Genomic DNA, 16,373 nt, shown 5'->3' with positions numbered 1-16,373 from the left:
CTGCATCTCCAGTCTTCTGATTCATCTGTAGCTTCTTTCTCTATCCAATCTTGTTCGCTGGTCTTCTGTGAGGAAACAACCCCGTTTCTTTCTTTGGCACAGTTTTTATAGCGCAGATAGCCTCACTGCTCATCCCCTGTTGCCAGGCAAGCTATCCCATCATTGAGTTACATGGTCACCATGACTTTTTGGTGCTGTCTCCTAGCCTCCGTAGACAGAGTTGTAAACAGCCCGCAGTTGGCTCCCTGTGTTATGACTTTTGCCTGTTTTTTGAACTTCAGACTGACAAAAAACAGCATGAACCTGACTTCTCGTTTCTCGCTCCCATGCTTGTTATGACTTGAGCTTGCTCGTTGACCTTCCACCCATGCCCAGTTCCCGTGAGCTGGCTCTCCTCTGCCCCTCCCGTCCTAATGTTATGTCTCTGCCGTCTCTGGCTCCCAAGCCATGGTGCCCTCCTTATCTGCTCAGCCTCAAACTTTCTAACAGTATTTCTCTGCTTCTTGCTCACACACCAGTTACAGCTAAAAAAAAACATCACTTCATTTTTATTCATACATCACAATTGATTAACATTACCCCTCTTCATTACATTTAATAATTGTAGAAAAATAGAAAATCATCATACATTTTTCTTTGATTATACTTGTAGTTTTCTACTTCTGAAAAAGATAAGACAGTTAAGACTTATGAAAAAGATAAGACAGTCACAGTTAATGTGTGAGTCCATACAGGCCTCTTCAGTCCTCAGTTCCAGAGTGCGAAGATACATTCATTTTACAGTTTCATGACATCTTATCCATGTAATATGATCATTATTTATTTGATACTCTAAAGATTAGGCTCTCATTTCATCATATGTGATTGATGTTAAACCCAATCATAGTGATACACAAGAAAGAAGAATAAAACCATACACCAAATGCGCCCCCCAGACTTCATAGCTTTAAAATGTGAACATTTACTGCTGTATATGTCATTGATTTAATTATGAGGGTTTATTTAATTTCTGCATGGATACATGGAAGGATCTCACCTCATTTTGACAATGGACAGAAACCTGATGGTAGCCCCGCACTAAATCCACCCTCGAAATAATAATCGCGCCCGCCAAACGGGCAGAAAAATCCTGGATGTGAGGGACTGGGTACCTGTTGTTATTGGTCACATTATTAACGCGACAAAAATCCCCACAGGGTCGCCAAACCCCAGCAGCCTTGGGAACCATATGTAAAGGAGACGCCCATGGACGTTTGGAGCAGCATACATTGCCGAGGCCATCCATGTTAGCAAACTCCTCCTTAGCTATTGCTAACTTAATGGCATCTAGGCGGCATTCCCGCGCAAAAACCGGTGGACCCACCATAGAAATACAATGCTCTACCCCATGTTTAGCTATTGTAGCAGAAAAAGTGGGGACCGTGAGAGCAGGAAACTCAGCCAACAAGCGCTGAAACTTATCACCCATGGCAAACATGTTAGCAAGAGGCCGATGGCCGGGACCCCCACGTGTACAGGGATAGGTTTAAAAAAACACAGCATCAATAAGTCAACTATTAGCAACAGGCACTAACAACCAGAAAGCACACAAAAAATCAGCACCCAGAATAGGTACTGACACAGATGCTACTACAAAGTCCCAGTTAAACTAATGTCCATTGAAACACCATTAGCAGGATCTGGTAGTGGTCCCTGGTTGTGACACAAAATGTCTGCCGCTGACACTGGAATCGTGTTCAGCTGCGCAACTGAGTCCACCAGGAAACGATGACCAGAAACTTCGTTCAAGATACAAAGCAGCTTATTCGAGCTGCCGGCACACAATGCTACTAGCGAGCACCGGCCGTCTCGTTTCCCTGAAGTTGGAACAAACACGGAGGAATGCAGCGCTTTGCCTTCACTCCAAATTGGCGATGGTGGAAAGAGAGAACTTCGTCTTTTCGCTGCTCTGTCACCGCAGCCAAGGCTTCAGCAGCCTCTGGCCCTCCTTGAGCCATGCATGCACCTTGAGCCTTGTTGTGATTATCAGCAATAAAACTAGAACCAATAATCCTGCCGCACCTGCAATTTGTGACTTTTATAGACTTAATACAAACTCCATGTAGAGGTGCAACTTTAACAGTTTCTAAGGAGGTTTGTCAAAGGGGAGTTTGGCGTTTTGCTGCTTCAAGGCAAAGAAAAGGCAAGACAGTTCTTGGTTGGATTAAAACCCATGTTTTAAGCATAACTTTTCATTTTAAAACTGTATTATAATCTTAGCTGAGAAAAAGGCCGTTCATTATCGAAAACCTTCCAATGTGGCAGAATTACAACAATTTTGCAAAGATGAGTGGACCAAAATTCCTCCACAGGGCTGTAAAAGACTCATTGCATGTTATAGCAAACGCTTTATTGCAGTTGTTGCTGTTGAGGGTTAGCCCAACCAGTTGTTAGGTTTAGGAGGCAATCACTTTTTCACACAGGGTCATGTAGGTATGTATTTGTTCTCTCCCTTAATAATAAAAAAACATTTAAAAATGCATTTTTGTTTACTTGTGATGTCTTTGACTAATATTTAAATTTGTTTGATAATCTGAAACAATTAAGTGTGGCAAACAAGCATAAAAAAAAAAGAAATGTGGAAGGTGGCAAACACTTTTTCACCACTATCTATCTGGTGAATAGCCACTCCCGGGCAAACTAAATAAGCGAGCTGCTGCTGCTTTTCAGCACAAGCAACTGGGATTTCCATGAATCTGCCACTATTGGCTAGCTAAACTGATAACAGACGTGGAAAAACATTGTTTCCTGGGACTTACGCAATATGGTGTAAAGAGGGTCTTAAATTATGCTTAAATCTTTTCCACAATCATAACCAGCAAAGGGTTTATCTTTTATGTAAATTCTAATGTGTTGGTTTGGATTTCACTTAAGTTTTACCACATTTATTACATCCCAAATATTTCTCTCCAGTTCGGATTCTTGTGTGTATGTTTATAGATGACTTGAAGGCAAAGATATTGCCACAAGCATCTCAACCAAAGGTTTTTCTCTCTTCTGTATGGATTTTTCATGTGTTTGTATATATAAGATTTTGAAGCAAACCTTTTTCCACATGCATCACAAATGTTAGTCTCCTTTGTGGATTCTCATGTGTATATCAAAATTTGACTTCCAGGTAAATCTCTTTCCACAAGAATCACAGGCAAAGGGTTTGTCCCTGTGTGGATTCTCATGTGCGTGTTTAATTGTGACTTGGAGACAAATCTTTTTCCACAAGCATCACAACCAAAAGGTTGATCTCCTGTGTGGATTCTCATGTGTATGTTAAATTTTGACTTGTAGGCAAATCTTTTTCCACATGCATCACAACCAAACGGTTTATCTCCTGTGTGGATTCTCATGTGTGCGTTGAATTTCGACTTGGATGCAAATCTTTTTCCACAAGCATCACAACCAAAAGGTTTATCTCCTGTGTGGATTCTCATGTGCGTGTTTAATTGTGACTTGGAGACAAATCTTCTTCCACATGCATCACAACCAAAAGGTTTATCTCCTGTGTGAATTCTCATGTGTATGTTTAAATCTGACTTGGAGACAAATTTTTTTCCGCATGCATCACAACCAAACGGTTTATCTCCTGTGTGGATTCTCATGTGTGCGTTTAATTGTGACTTGGAAACAAATCTTTTACCGCATGCATCACAACTAAAAGGTTTGTCTCCTGTGTGGATTCTCATGTGTTTGTTTAAATATGACTTGGAGACAAATCTTCTTCCACATGCATCACAACCAAAAGGTTTATCTCCTGTGTGAATTCTCATGTGTGCGTTTAATTTTGACTTGGAGACAAATCTCTTTCCACAAGCATCACAACAAAAAGGTTTATCTCCTGTGTGGATTCTCATGTGTGTGTTTAATTGTGACTTGGAGACAAATCTTTTTTTACATGCATCGCAGTTAAAGGGTTTGTCTCCTGTGTGAATTCTCATGTGTGTGTTTAAATCTGACTTGGAGGCAAATCTTTTTCCACAAGCATCACAACCAAACGGTTTATCTCCTGTGTAGATTCTCATGTGTGCTTTTAATTGTGACTTGGAGACAAATCTTTTTCCACAAGCATCACAACCAAAAGGTTTATCTCCTGTGTGAATTCTCATGTGTATGTTTAAATCTGACTTGGAGGAAAATCTTTTTCCACATGCATCACAACCAAAAGGTTTATCTCCTGTGTGGATTCTCATGTGTGTGTTTAATTTTGACTTGGAGACAAATCTTTTTCCACATGCATCACAACAAAAAGGTTTATCTCCTGTGTGAATTCTCATGTGTATGTTTAAATCTGACTTGGAGACAAATCTTTTTCCACATGCATCACAACCAAAAGGTTTATCTCCTGTGTGGATTCTCATGTGCGTGTTTAATTTTGACTTAAAGACAAACCTTTTTCCACATGCATCACAGCCAAAAGGTTTGTCTCCTGTATGATTTCTCATGTGTATGTTTAAATTTGACTTGTAGGCAAATTTTTTTCCACATGCATCACAACCAAAAGGTTTGTCTCCTGTATGATTTCTCATGTGCATGTTTAAATCTGACTTGTAGGAAAATCTTTTTCCACATGCATCACAACCAAACGGTTTATCTCCTGTGTGGATTCTCATGTGTGTGTTTAATTTTGACTTGGAGACAAATCTTTTTCCGCATGCATCACAACCAAAAGGTTTATCTCCTGTGTGGATTCTCATGTGTTTGTTTAAATCTGACTTGGAGACAAATCTTTTTCCGCATGCATCACAACCAAAAGGTTTGTCTCCTGTGTGAATTCTCATGTGTATGTTTAAATCTGACTTGTAGGAAAATCTTTTTCCACATGCATCACAACCAAACGGTTTATCTCCTGTGTGGATTCTCATGTGTGTGTTTAATTTTGACTTGGAGACAAATCTTTTTCTGCATGCATCACAACCAAAAGGTTTATCTCCTGTGTGAATTCTCATGTGTGTGTTTAAGTATGACTTGTAGGCAAATCTTTTTCCACAGGCATCACAAATAAAGGGTTTCTCCCCAGTGTGGATTTTTGTTTGTTGTTTTAAATCATGTTTCCAGTTAAAACCTTTACCATACTCAGCACAATTAAACTTTTTACTACCTGTCTGGACTTTTGTTAGTGAATCCATTATTTTCTTCTCTCTGAAACACATCTCATTACCGGAACAATCTGAAGACATTAATCTTGGATGACATGTCATGTGACTCTTAAAAGAGCGTCTGTTAGCAAATTTTCCTCCACACTCAGAGCAGCTCAAAGATTTGTTGACAGTGTTTCGACCTGACCGTGGAGTCCTGCTCTCCTTCCAATCATCCTCACCGTCTTCAGTTTCACAGTCTGACAAGCGTTTAAGCTCAGATTCATGATGCTTCAAATCATCATCCTCTTCATCATCTTCACCGTCTTCAGTCTCTGAATAGTTCGAAGAGCCTCCATCAGTATTTAGATCTGGGTTCCTGTTGGATTTTGTTGTCCCACAGTCCTCTACTTTAATTTCTGCTTTAATCTGGTCACCTGAGCTGCTGCTTGGAAGATCTCCGTCTTTTGTTTGCTGTGTATGAAGCTGAGAGAACAGAGGTTTCTCCTCATCCTCTTCACTCTTCACATGAACAACATTTAATGGAAACCTGGTATCATCGGTCTCCTCTTTCACATTCAGTTGTTCTCCATCCTGGCTGGCCCAGATTCTTTCACTTTCCTCCTTTACGTGGAGGAACTCCAGTTCCTGCTGGTCCATATCAGGACTCTGTTTTTCAGGAGCCTCTTCTTTAACATCTGCAGACATCATTGAAACACTTTATATGCATAATGAACAACTTTATCTTGACAATGTTACAAAGATGATAAAGATTAAAACTAGAGAAGAAAATCTGATAAATATTTTCACTGAACAGTACAGTAGGTAAAATCAGAGATAACACAATGATGTGATAACCTTGAGTGTAAATATTACGGTTTCACGATGTCATGGTATAAATATGAGATTCTAAAACATAAATGTATACAATGATTTAATTGCCTCTCTTTAAAGCTGAAAAAGAATAGTATTACATTGCTGATATAAAATAGAGTATATTTATTATTTTGTACATAAGCCTCTTTTGCCATTATTCTGATTTTGAATTACTTTTAGAGCTTTTATTATTAGCTAGATACTCTTGATTGGTTATTATTTTACTCAGAATGTTTTGAATCTATTTACTCCTGCCATACAGGTACATGCTTTTTACGGTGAACAATGGCATTTTTACTTTAGGTACAATATACAGCAAATCTAAGATCAACTACAGAAGAGAAACATTGCTGCTGTATAGTTTTAAAACAGCTTGTCTTAACATTCCAGCTTGAGTTGAGTCCTTCATATAGTTGTGAATCAGTTCACATAGCAAGGCAAGGAAAGGCAAGTTTATATAGATCTATATGGCACTTTTCAGTAACAACACACTCAAAGTGCTGCAAAGAAAAGAAAACATTACAATGGTACAGAAAAGACAAAAACAACAACAACAATAATCCTTGGGAGTCACTGGTATGAAGTAGTTTTTGTCTAATTTTTCTAACAGTTCCGGCTAAACAATGATAATCCTTGGGAAAAAATTTATGTTTACATAATTTCCCGGAGAAGTTGAAGATAGCCAGCCCACCAAGGCCGTACAGGGGAGTCAGATTAAAAAAAAACAATAATTGCTTCGGTTCAGGCCAACTCTTAGTTTTCCTTCTGCCTTAAGCGTACAACTTTCTCCACGATTATACCATTTCACCTCCAAGTTCATGAACCAAACCAGCCTGCGATCCTGTGCAAGGATTAAATCCAGTTTGCGATTCTGCTCCCTTAAAGGAGACATATCATGCTTTTAAATTCTTCCTTTTCACATTAAAATCATTCAGTTGTGGTCTATATAAAGTGGAACTGCAATGTTTTGGTCTGAACTCCTTGTTCTTGTAACTCCACAGGCTCCTCTTCTCCCCCTTGTTCTGACGTGTGTCTGAGAGCAACTTGTTTTGGTGCCGTCTCTTTGAATGCAACTGAGACACTTCACACCCTGCATCCCTCGAGGTCAAACAGCGCTGCACTTCAACCCATTCGGCCATTGTTGTAGTTTGATAACAATTATCTAGTGCCGCTGAAACACGACCAACATGGCATAAACAATGTAAAACTGTTTATGTAATAATACTATTCAAAAACAAGCAGTACAGTTCTGTCCTCCAGGAGCTAAAAGCAGCACACAGCACTAAGATAAGCAGAAGACATGATACTAATGCTAACGCTAACTAAACAATTGCCAGGATGTCGTACCAAAACACAATTTATGTCTAAAATAAAGTTTGTTGACATTTTAGCATTATTTGCAGCTTACCGCTCTGCTGTGTCCATCGTTTCCATAGACAGAAGGAACTGAGCCCTTAATCAAATGAAGTCTTTCAGTAAATCCTTCCTGATACTGGTGGAGGTTGCTGAAGAAACACGTCCATGAAGTGGGGAAATACGGATTTCAAAATAAATTTTAACTGGGGACTCCAAAAAGGTTCTGATCCTGGGGGACGGTCTAATGACTGGTGTGGGTTAATACACTCAACAACAGAACATTTAGATTTTTCCACTTGCTGCTTCGGCATCTTCAACTTGAACTACTAAAACACTGTGAGAGAAAAAAAATGGTGGATTCACTGGATTGGTTATCTAGAAGTCCATGACCATATTTAGACGTTCCACAGAAAATACTGACATAATAGAGACCAAAACGTAATAGAAAATGGAAAAATCTAAACAGACTGACCAAATATGACCCAAAAAGCATCTAAATATATCATCACGGGATCTGGAGTGACTAAATTCAAATTTTCTAGACATTCAGACACTCCCAATACACAAACAAATTGTTTAAGAGCTATAAAAGTGGATTTTGCATGACAAGTACCCTTTAACATTTCAGTCTGACTGTTGATCGCTCTTGCAGATCCCTTCAAACATGCCAGGCAGCTTTTCATTGGCCAGAACTGCTGCCGACATTTTCAAAAAGCAGAAGTCTTGTTATCAAAAATCCAAACATCTTCCATGTCCTCGACTGACATCATTGTCAGACACACAATCTTCCATTGTGTATCCGGAGAATAACATCCCGTCTGGGCAAGAGGGTTCCCCTTACCCTGTCTTCTCATCAAGAAAATTTGATCAATTATATTGAGAGACCAGTTGACCAAATCCATAATGCAGAAATTTGGACGATATGCAAAGAGAGGCTCCAAAAGAAGATAGACACAGAGCTGAAGCAGCAGCATGGCAGAGCCTGACTAAACACACAATCTAACTCAGTGAAACCAACCATCTAGTAATATATCTAAATCATTTCTAAATTTTAAATAGTTTTATTTTTTCCTCCACAAAAATCTTGAGGAGCGTTTGGATAGCCTGCAGGGCTACGTGTTCAGATCCAGAGAACCAAGTCGGAGTGTTCCACCAGTACCACAACTTCACCAGACAAGAGTTACACTGAAATCCTAGAATCTATAGACCAAAAGCTTACCAACCTCGGCGCCAGACTGGTCCTTCAAGAAGTCCTCTACAAAGAATTCTAGGCCCTAGGGAAGTCATTAAACATATAACCAGGAACAGTTGGCAATGCTAGCTGCTGTAGACAAGACATCGAATTAAAGTGTACAAAAACTCAATGAAAGAATGATGAAGCTCTTATTTACCGCATGCGGTTTATTTTATTGTCCGAGCCACAAGGCAATCAGCTAGTTATTCAAGCCAATGCCTAGCCATGCAGGCCTGCTAGGTTAGCCTGACTGTTAGTTGTCTCCTGAGGGTTGAATGACAAACATTTATTGCTAAATGTGTTGGACCAATTGTTTGCTGAATATTGGACCATTTGCACGTTGCTGGAGGCCTCTATGCCCTTCCAACGTCATCGGCCATTTTGTATCCTAGGATAGCCTCTATTACGAATCCCAGCGGCCACCGCGGCTGACATGACGGGGCGTCCCAAGTCTGACGTCACGGGAAAGCATAAATGAAGGTGGCCCCTTTAAATGTTTGCTTTTCACGCTGGAGACCGGACCAGCAACTGAAGCATCCCTCGGGAGAAGAAGAGGTCCCATGTGGATTCTTCATTTCTGGAATAAGAAGGCCAGATATTTCCCTTTGCCAATCGAAGACGTGAGTTTAACACGTAACAGAAGAAAAACCCACACAGTGGTTTCAAGGAGATGGATCGCCACCTTGTTTTGTACTAGTCGACTACTGACGGTCAAATCATATTTTTCCTTTTCGCCAAGGAGGCCAAAAGACGGAGATTGACCACTTTCTTGGAGTTTAACTGCGGACGCGCAGGAGCTGTTCAGCCTTTTTTTTCTCTCTCACTCGCCGCCCAGAAGGAATACTTCAACAAGTAAAATCCACCTTTTATTTTTATTTCTTTATTAGGAATAGCTTGGGCAGGGTAGAGATTTAGTGCGATGTAGAATCGCCACTTAGAGTCTAATGTGTTCTGAATTGTATGTGCATGCCTGTGTTCTCTTGAAAGTGATTAGTGTTGTGTTGCGAGGCCGCAGAGTCTCGCAAGATTGTGCTTTTACTGTGCGAACACCTGAGAGCAGGTGCGCTGTTAAAGTTGGACTGCTATAAGAACTTCATGGTGAAAATCAACCATTTCCTTTGTCTTCAACTTAATGTTTTACTGGTTTGCCACCAAAAGGGTTTATGATCTTTTGTCCTCTGGGTTTTACAACCTTGCTGGGGGAAGGTTTATGACTGCCCGTGTCCTGCTGAGCTACACTTTGGGAGGGGCGCAACCAAAGCTTCGTTCAACCATATTCTTCTTTTATTTTGCCATAGCTGCTGGTTGATTCCATACACAACCACTGCTGTTTTGCTTTATTTTGTTTAGTTATATATTTTACCCTTTTGTGTAGAATTTTGCATGTTTGAGTTGGTGAAGATTATTGGATCGAAGAGTTGATTGTATCAGGCTGATTGGTTCAATAAATTTTTACGTAGATAAAGAGAAGGCGTTTTGTGTTTATTTTGTGCAAGAGTGATTTGTCAGTCAAAATAAGGTTAAAGTTCGGCAGAAACGGTTGATTAAACAGTGACATCTCTGGTAATGGTTATCAACTATTACTGAGTATTTAACGGTTGTAATTATTAAAAGGCGTTGAGCCACGATTACAACCCCAGAAGACATCTCTGGTTTCGATTCATAAATGAGGATTTTTGGTTAAGAAATCAATTTTCTCAAATTATGATTATTAATTATAATAATTGATAAATATTAATTAATCAATAATCATAATCCCAACAAGTGCTATTTCTGGAATTGATGTTCATCATGGTTCCTCACATTCTCATTTGATCCAAAGCTGGGATCATCCCAATTTCATCCTAATTTCTCACTTGTCTCATCAATTTACTCATCAATTGATTAACCTTCCATTTTCCTATTAATATTTTTCCTTTGGTCAGTTTCGGTAGTTCACTGAGTGTTTCTAGTCTTAGGTAGAATATGTTATTAACCGGCATATTTGACGGTAAGGTTGAAATATTGTGGTTAATAAATTCACATATACAGGTCCTTCTCAAAATATTAGCATATTGTGATAAAGTTCATCATTTTCCGTAATGTAATGATGAAAATTTAACATTCATATATTTTAGATTCATTGCACACTAACTGAAATATTTCAGGTCTTTTATTGTCTTAATACGGATGATTTTGGCATACAGCTCATGAAAACCCAAAATTCCTATCTCACAAAATTAGCATATCATTAAAAGGGTCTCTAAACGAGCTATGAACCTAATCATCTGAATCAACGAGTTAACTCTAAACACCTGCAAAAGATTCCTGAGGCCTTTAAAACTCGCAGCCTGGTTCATCACTCAAAACCCCAATCATGGGTAAGACTGCCGACCTGACTGCTGTCCAGAAGGCCACTATTGACACCCTCAAGCAAGAGGGTAAGACACAGAAAGAAATTTCTGAACGAATAGGCTGTTCCCAGAGTGCTGTATCAAGGCACCTCAGTGGGAAGTCTGTGGGAAGGAAAAAGTGTGGCAGAAAACGCTGCACAACGAGAAGAGGTGACCGGACCCAGAGGAAAATTGTGGAGAAGGGCCGATTCCAGACCTTGGGGGACCTGCGGAAGCAGTGGACTGAGTCTGGAGTAGAAACATCCAGAGCCACCGTGCACAGGCATGTGCAGGAAATGGACTACAGGTGCCGCATTCCCCAGGTCAAGCCACTTTTGAACCAGAAACAGCGGCAGAAGCGCCTGACCTGGGCTACAGAGAAGCAGCACTGGACTGTTGCTCAGTGGTCCAAAGTACTTTTTTCGGATGAAAGCAAATTCTGCATGTCATTCGGAAATCAAGGTGCCAGAGTCTGGAGGAAGACTGGGGAGAAGGAAATGCCAAAATGCCAGAAGTCCAGTGTCAAGTACCCACAGTCAGTGATGGTCTGGGGTGCTGTGTCAGCTGCTGGTGTTGGTCCACTGTGTTTTATCAAGGGCAGGGTCAATGCAGCTAGCTATCAGGAGATTTTGGAGCACTTCATGCTTCCATCTGCTGAAAAGCTTTATGGAGATGAAGATTTCATTTTTCAGCACGACCTGGCACCTGCTCACAGTGCCAAAACCACTGGTAAATGGTTTACTGACCATGGTATCACTGTGCTCAATTGGCCTGCCAACTCTCCTGACCTGAACCCCATAGAGAATCTGTGGGATATTGTGAAGAGAACGTTGAGAGACTCAAGACCCAACACTCTGGATGAGCTAAAGGCCGCTATCGAAGCATCCTGGGCCTCCATAAGACCTCAGCAGTGCCACAGGCTGATTGCCTCCATGCCACGCCGCATTGAAGCAGTCATTTCTGCCAAAGGATTCCCGACCAAGTATTGAGTGCATAACTGTACATGATTATTTGAAGGTTGACGTTTTTTGTATTAAAAACACTTTTCTTTTATTGGTCGGATGAAATATGCTAATTTTGTGAGATAGGAATTTTGGGTTTTCATGAGCTGTATGCCAAAATCATCCGTATTAAGACAATAAAAGACCTGAAATATTTCAGTTAGTGTGCAATGAATCTAAAATATATCAATGTTAAATTTTCATCATTACATTATGGAAAATAATTAACTTTATCACAATATGCTAATATTTTGAGAAGGACCTGTATAGAGAGAAGTGTTTTCTGGTTATTTTTGTGTAAAAGTTATTTGCTAATCGAAAGGCCGTGTTTGTATTGCCCCTTTTTGGCTAACTGTCTGATAATAAAGTTACGTTTTGGTGATTTTTCAAAAATGAAAAGTTGAATTTAGCCTCTCTAGGTGCTGCAAAGATATCTTTATTTTCTGTTTGGGTCATATTTTTCCATCCAATCAGTTTTCTCTATCATCTATTACGCTTTCCAACTGTCACATCACAGTATTTGCTTTGGACCTTAGCTAAATAAGGTCATGGACTTCCGGCTCATCAATTACACCAATGTGCCATTTTTATTTCTTGGTGCGGTTTTGTAGTCCTAGCTCAAGTTTCCCTACGAAGCAAGAGGAGAAGTTCAGTTCGGTTATTGCGGAATCAACCCACACAAATTATTACACGGTGCCCCAGCTTTAGAACCTCTTTGAAGTGCCTGGTTAAATGTAATTTTTCATGGAAATGTTCCCACATCAGTGGGAAATTTCCCCTCGTTTGCGCAAAGCTTTTGAAGGACGAGTCCTTCAGGAACCTCCTCCAGGATCAAGAAGGATTTACCAAAAGACTTCATCTGATTAATGGGTCATTGCCTTTTGTCTATGGAAACGATGGACACAGCAAAGTGGTAAGCTGCAAATAACGCTAAAATGTCAACAAACTTTATTTTAGACATAAATATATTGTGTTGATACGACGTCCTGGCCATTGTTCTGACAGCAGTAGCATGGTGTCTTCTGCTGATGTTAGAGTTGTGTGCTGCTTTTAGCTCCTTGAGGACAGAAACGTACAGCATGTTCTGAATAGTATTATTAAATAAACAGTTTTTAATGTTTTTGCCGTATTTGTCTTGTTTCTGTGTAGATAATTGTATCTCTGCTGTCAAACTACAAAAATGGCCTAACGGGTTAAAGTGGACCGCTTTTTGACCTGGAGGGAGGCGGGGTGTGAAGTGTCTCAGTTGCATTTAAAGAGACAACACCAAAACAAGTTGCTCTCAGACATACGTCAGAACAGGAGGAAAAGAGGAGCCTGTGGAGCTACAAGAACAAGGAGTTCAGACCAAAGCATTGCAGTTCCACTTTATATAGACCACAACTGAATGATTTAAGGGTGAAAAGGAAGGATTTAAAAGCACGATATGTTCCCTTTAATTGTATTATAAAGAACACAGGGGTTATAAGAGTTACCAACAATGACAGAAATATTTTGCTCAGCTCAGAAAAAGATATTTTCCACAGCTCTCTGATAACAACACCAGCTCTCTCAGTATCTAAAAAGAGACTTACAGTTTGTCCTTTTTCCACTTTTGCTTATTTCTCCTCCACTCCTGTCTAATGGTACAACAGGTTGAGTAAATGGAGTAAAATCAATAAACAGGCATGTGGTCAGAAAGCACAACATCATCAATTTCCAAGTTGCAAATGAATAAACCATAAGATAAAACAAGGTCCAGTGTCTGCATATGTTCATGGGTTGAGTGTCCAATAAATCTAAGAAGTCCTTCACCAGATGCCTTCCAAAGCAGCTCACAAGAATATTATCCCAACAATTAAAACCTGCTCGTCTTATCATTAATTTAATAAAGTCACACACACAAACAAATCCTTACTCTTGATAGGAGCTGCAGTTAATGGAAACCTGGTATCAGTCTCCTCCTTCACAGTGAGCTGCTCTCCTTCCTGACTGGTCCAGAGTTCCTCCTGTTCCTCCTTTATCTGGAGGGGCTCTGGCTCCTGCTGATCCACATCAGGACTCTGTTCTTCAGGAGCCTCTTCTTTAACATCTGCTCCCAGCACTGAAACACATTACATGCATTATGAACAACTTTAACTTCATGTTTCTAAGCTGGTAAAGATTCACATTAGAGAAAAACATCTGATCAGCAGTTTAGAGAAAACTGAACCTGAACTGTGATTGATTAAGGTTGTTAGTGGAATATTTGATCTAAACTAACATACACACAAGGATTAATTAGAATGTATGGACCTGATCTGGAAACTGTATGATTCAACTGAAATGACTTTGTAAAGTGCCTTGAGACGACATGTGTTGTGAATTGGCGCTTTAGAAATGAATTGAATTGAAGGGCGGACTGAAGTCTATAAACAGGACACTGGCGTATATCCCTGGTTGGTTGAGGTGGTGCAGGATACAATGTACACCACAAATGTAAGATTGGTGTCTGCATAAAAGATTGAAAACAGTGTATCATTGCTTCGTCTATTTTACAATCAACTCATGTTTGGTCTATGTGATAAAAAGAATAAAATACTATGACGTTTGTGAATAAAACAACAGTTCAAGGCTTATTCAAGCTCTTTCAAGGCCCTATAGTGTACATCTACCTTGACCAGAACCTAAACACCAGGAGATGGAAGAAATAGACACCTACAGATTATCTCTGCAAATTGAGGAAGTGTGTTAGAAGTTACTTTGAATAGATTATCTCCATTTAGATAGCAGAGAGACGGTTGCACCACCTACCAGGAGATGGAGGTAATGTAATACCAAACATGAGTCCAGACTGCTAATGTGGCTGTTTTTATTTAATTCACTCAGAATTCGTTAATTTATAAGTTAATTAATTTTAGGTGACTAAATAAACGACTGTGTCACAATATAACATTATTTTAACGTATGTTCTTTAACTTTATTCATTTATTGATCAACTATATTTTACTTATCATATAAGTAGCATTAAACATCTTCCTCAAACATTGAAACTGAAACAACATGAGATGTTTGTCCAAAACTCCTGCAGCTGTAATCATTCCCAACAAACAGATCTTTGTGCTTCCAGCGGCTCCCATACCGCTCCTCTACCGTAATACACCATGGATGGACGCATCTGATTTCTACCGTCAGCGATCGTCGGCTCACTTCACCGCAGTTAGATGATCCTCTGTCGTTTCAAACTCTAATATTTCTGAGCTGGGCTCCAGAAGCTCCTGCTGATGTTTCACTATCCTAACAACGAGTTCTAATTCAGAGGAATAATCCACCAGCAGACTGAAAACGGCTCCTAAACTTTAACTACCATCCACACAGTTGGCATGAAGAAGGAAACATCCAAACCTAATCTGGGCTGGAAAACATCATCCATCATCTGGTGTCTCTTCCTCTGCTGCGTCCTGCCGCTGTTTGAGCTCCTGCTTCCCTCCAGTTTCTTTGACCAGATGTTCCTCAAGCTGCTGGACTTCTTTCCAGAGTTCATCAACTGCTGCTGCTGCAGCTCTCTTACAGCTTTATCAACACTCCCGCTTCTGGGCTGCTGACGAACAGGGAACAAAGGATGAAAAACTCGAAGAGATCCACGTGTTTGGGAAGAGGGGGCGGGGCCAGCGGAACCGGAAATCCTTTCTTCTTCTTGTAGGATTTTATGGCGGTTGGCAAATACCTGTAGATGTGCATTACCGCCACCAACTGGTATGGAGTGTTTACTGGAACGACGAATACAAAAATAAAAAAGTAAAAAAAAAACGATCATATCCTTTCAAATGAACGAGTCATTTTAAAATAGTTTAGCAAAGCTTCAGAACTATCAAATATTGAATTTGTCTGTAATAATTCAAATCTATTTGATTGTAAATTAGCTGAACTCTTTCAATACTATATTTCTAACAATAAAACAAAATATGTTAAACAGTTTAATCTTTTCTACAATAATCACATTTATCTATAATATGTTTTCCTACGATGAATAAGGTACTATTTAATCATGTGTGCGCAAATCTGAGACATACTATTTCTTCCCTGCTGTACTCCCTATTTCTCCCGTTTTCCACTGAATTCTATAAAACCAGCTGCCTTTTCTCTCTTCTTCCCATTGTTTTTGCCATCTTTCCCTCATTTTATTCTTATGAAACTTTCAATTTCCATTCGACGGACCTTGATATCCATTTCACCTAAAATGTGTCTGGTCGCCTCTTTTGCGACCTTGTCTGCCAATTCATTCATCTTCTATACCAGAGGTCATTAACTGGCGGACCGCGGTCCGGGTCTGGACCCAGAAGCTGTCCCATCTGGACCCATACCTACAGAAAATCAAAGGGGTAATATTTAAAACTTGAAGGGCGCTTTTATTTTAAATTTCATCGCTTTTATAGACTTCACTGTAGCATCTTAGTGTGTACGGAAA

At 39.8% G+C, this 16,373-nt stretch overlaps 2 protein-coding genes across 3 annotated transcripts in view; one reads left to right on the top strand and one right to left on the bottom strand.

Moving 5' to 3' along the window:
* The window catches only part of LOC124861401 (NACHT, LRR and PYD domains-containing protein 4C-like), a 609,184-nt gene that overhangs the window by 241,246 nt on the left and 351,565 nt on the right, over positions 1 to 16,373 (top strand). The window lies entirely within an intron of this gene.
* On the bottom strand, positions 635 to 15,679 carry LOC124861416 (zinc finger protein 271-like). Its single transcript, XM_047355161.1, has 3 exons — positions 15,311 to 15,679; positions 13,845 to 14,030; positions 635 to 5,806 (listed from the first exon to the last, which is right to left on the bottom strand). Exons 1-3 carry the CDS (start codon positions 15,447 to 15,449, stop codon positions 3,129 to 3,131), a joined length of 3,003 nt encoding a protein of 1,000 aa, XP_047211117.1. The 5' UTR covers positions 15,450 to 15,679; the 3' UTR covers positions 635 to 3,128.

The sequence above is a fragment of the Girardinichthys multiradiatus genome, chromosome 24 (genome assembly GCF_021462225.1).
Source record: "Girardinichthys multiradiatus isolate DD_20200921_A chromosome 24, DD_fGirMul_XY1, whole genome shotgun sequence".
In the NCBI taxonomy this organism is placed as follows: Eukaryota; Metazoa; Chordata; class Actinopteri; order Cyprinodontiformes; family Goodeidae; genus Girardinichthys; species Girardinichthys multiradiatus.
This window is presented reverse-complemented; position numbering and strand designations above follow the sequence as displayed.